This window comes from Octopus bimaculoides, chromosome 16, assembly GCF_001194135.2.
Source record: "Octopus bimaculoides isolate UCB-OBI-ISO-001 chromosome 16, ASM119413v2, whole genome shotgun sequence".
In the NCBI taxonomy this organism is placed as follows: domain Eukaryota; kingdom Metazoa; phylum Mollusca; class Cephalopoda; order Octopoda; family Octopodidae; genus Octopus; species Octopus bimaculoides.
Window position 1 is genome coordinate 6,125,464 of NC_068996.1, and position 2,500 is coordinate 6,127,963.

Here is a 2,500-nt window from a genome sequence, read left to right on the forward strand (position 1 = left end):
TGGAGGGGTAGTCAAATCCTATTTTATGAACTCAACCATGTTCTAAAATAAGTCGAAAGGTAAGCTACTATAAATTGGCACAAACTTTCCGGACAACCCAATAGTTATGGTCAGTCTATGGGGTTTACTCAGGGCTTCACGTCCATAAAGCACTTAGCTTTACAGTATCTCTTCAGACCCTGAAAGCCAGTGACCTATGAACTCTCTTCAGAGACCTTGTGGCTAATTTTTGAACACACAAAGAAGAGTTAAGTGCAAGGGATTGTCTTCCTTAGACCGCTGTCTATAATCACCTTGTGGATATCCAAACTTCAGTAGGAATCTCCTAAAGTGTAATCAGGCAGGCAAACAGTCAGGCACACAGACGGACTGATAGATAGAAACACAGACAAGCAGACAGACAGGTAGATAGATGGATAGATAGATAAATAGATAGATAGATAGATAGATAGATAGATAGATAGATAGATAGATAGATAGATAGAGACAGACAGACAGATTGATAGATATACACACGACAGGTTTCTGTCTATCAAATCCACATGTGAGGCTTTGGTCAGCTTGGAGTTACAGTAGAAGATACTTGTCCAATGTGCCATGCAGTGGGATTGACCCCCCAAAACACATGGCTGGGAAGCAAACCTGGCCACACAGCCATACCTACATCCATTAGAAAAAAAAATGGTTTCTCATCCATTTTCTTCATGCTTTGTTAAAGATGTACCAAAGACTGGTTGTGGTGTTACACTCCTAATTACAAGATTGTGATTTTCATTATCAGACCAGGTGATGCACTGCGCTCTTGAAGAAAACACTCCATTTTATATTGTTCCAGTTCATTTCTTCACTGTAAATGGGTAATCCTGTGATTAACAGTCATCCTGTTTAGGAGGAATGCTGTAATCTCAGTCACTTATACACCATGGAAGCCAGGGGCCAATGACATGGCTAACAGGGGAACAAAGTGAGTGACAGCTTGCCCCAAGCACATTTTTTTCAAAATTGGCACCTTTTCAACAATTTAATCTAACTCTTTAGTTCATTTGGCTGATAAAAGTCAAATCTCTTTTTTTTTTATTTTTGTTAATCACATGGACTTTCTGGGAGTCCTTATTTTATTTGACCAATCTCCCATGTCTTTGAATTATCTGCTCAAGGCAGGGTGTCAGGTGATGCCTGTGAGGGTGCTTGGCTCTTCCAATGCTTTAGCCTCGCCATCGCCCATGATAATGCTGTGAGCATGCTGGCTTGCTTCAGTAGGTTCCTTGTCGTGTGCAACCAAGTGAAGCAATTGGTGTGGCATTGATGTTTTCTTTTCTTTCTTAGCTTTCTCCCTTATTTTTTTCTTTTTTTCTTTATCTTTCTTTTGTAAAATATTTTCTTGCTCATATTTTGAATAAAAATTGGAAGAGGAGAAAAAGAAAAAACAAATCTCCTGTGATGTGTTGGTGTCAGTTGACATCTGAAGGACCAAAACAAACCTTGACATCATAATCTCTCAACACTGCTCAACTCCTGCTGTGGATTTACATCTTTTTCACGTCACACCTATATCATAAGTTGTAAGTTTCATTGTTGCTGATAAATTAAATTAATGAACATAGAATACAATTACATATATTACAACTAATGAAATATTTCATGTAATATAAGAGAAGTGAGTTAAAATTGTTTGGTATGTGTCACAGCACCTTTTTTCATGTGCTCGCTCTCCCTAACTGTAGAACCTGGCAATGCCTCTGTCAGGGGCCTTACTACTTTATATTTTAACATGTTTAATACTTACACAGTTTAGTTCTTCAAGTGAGTTCGGCTCACCATCTACTGCTGGAGGTAAGTTTTGGTAGGTTCGCATTACATTGAACAAATTATGAGCAGCCCTGCAATTAGATTTATTAATGTTGATGTAAAACTGATTCATTCAAATGAGGCACAGTACATAGTGGAATTTCTTTTATTGAGATATTGAGGTTCATGGAGCCGCAAAGCATGCAGCACCGTCGGCCTAGTGCACTGTATGCAGGCGGGCGCAGGCTGGGTCCAGTGGAAGGGGCAAGACCTATGGATGGCCCCTGCAGGCTTTCTACTACCAGTGGGATCAATGCAGTTAATGTTCTTTTTGGACTTTAATTCAAATTTATTGCAGAAGATAACAAAAAAATTTTTAAATAAAATTTGGACTACAGGTTGTCCAATGTGCCATGTAGTGGGATTGACCGCAAAAACACATGGTTGGGAAGCAAACCTGGCCACACAGCCATACCTACATCCATTAGAAAAAAAATTGTTTCTCATCCACTTTCTTCATGCTTTGTTAAAATGTACAGAAGACATAATAGTGGTGACAAGAATATTATAGTGCTGATAATAACATACAAGTGGATAAGGATCCACATTATAACAATATAAAAGGCAGCATATTTGTGAGTAGGCTAAAGTGCATGACAGAAAAGATGGGTGAAGAGATATTAGACTAACTCATTTTGAAGACAAATATAAA

At 38.5% G+C, this 2,500-nt stretch overlaps 1 protein-coding gene across 1 annotated transcript in view; it reads right to left on the bottom strand.

The window, feature by feature from the left end:
* Positions 1-2,500, bottom strand: part of LOC106871266 (coiled-coil domain-containing protein 42 homolog) — a 52,674-nt gene that overhangs the window by 5,869 nt on the left and 44,305 nt on the right. Inside the window, exon 8 of the mRNA XM_014917630.2 lies at positions 1,787-1,880. Within this exon, the coding sequence (XP_014773116.1) occupies positions 1,787-1,880 (94 nt within the window). The remainder of the gene's footprint in view (positions 1-1,786; positions 1,881-2,500) is intronic.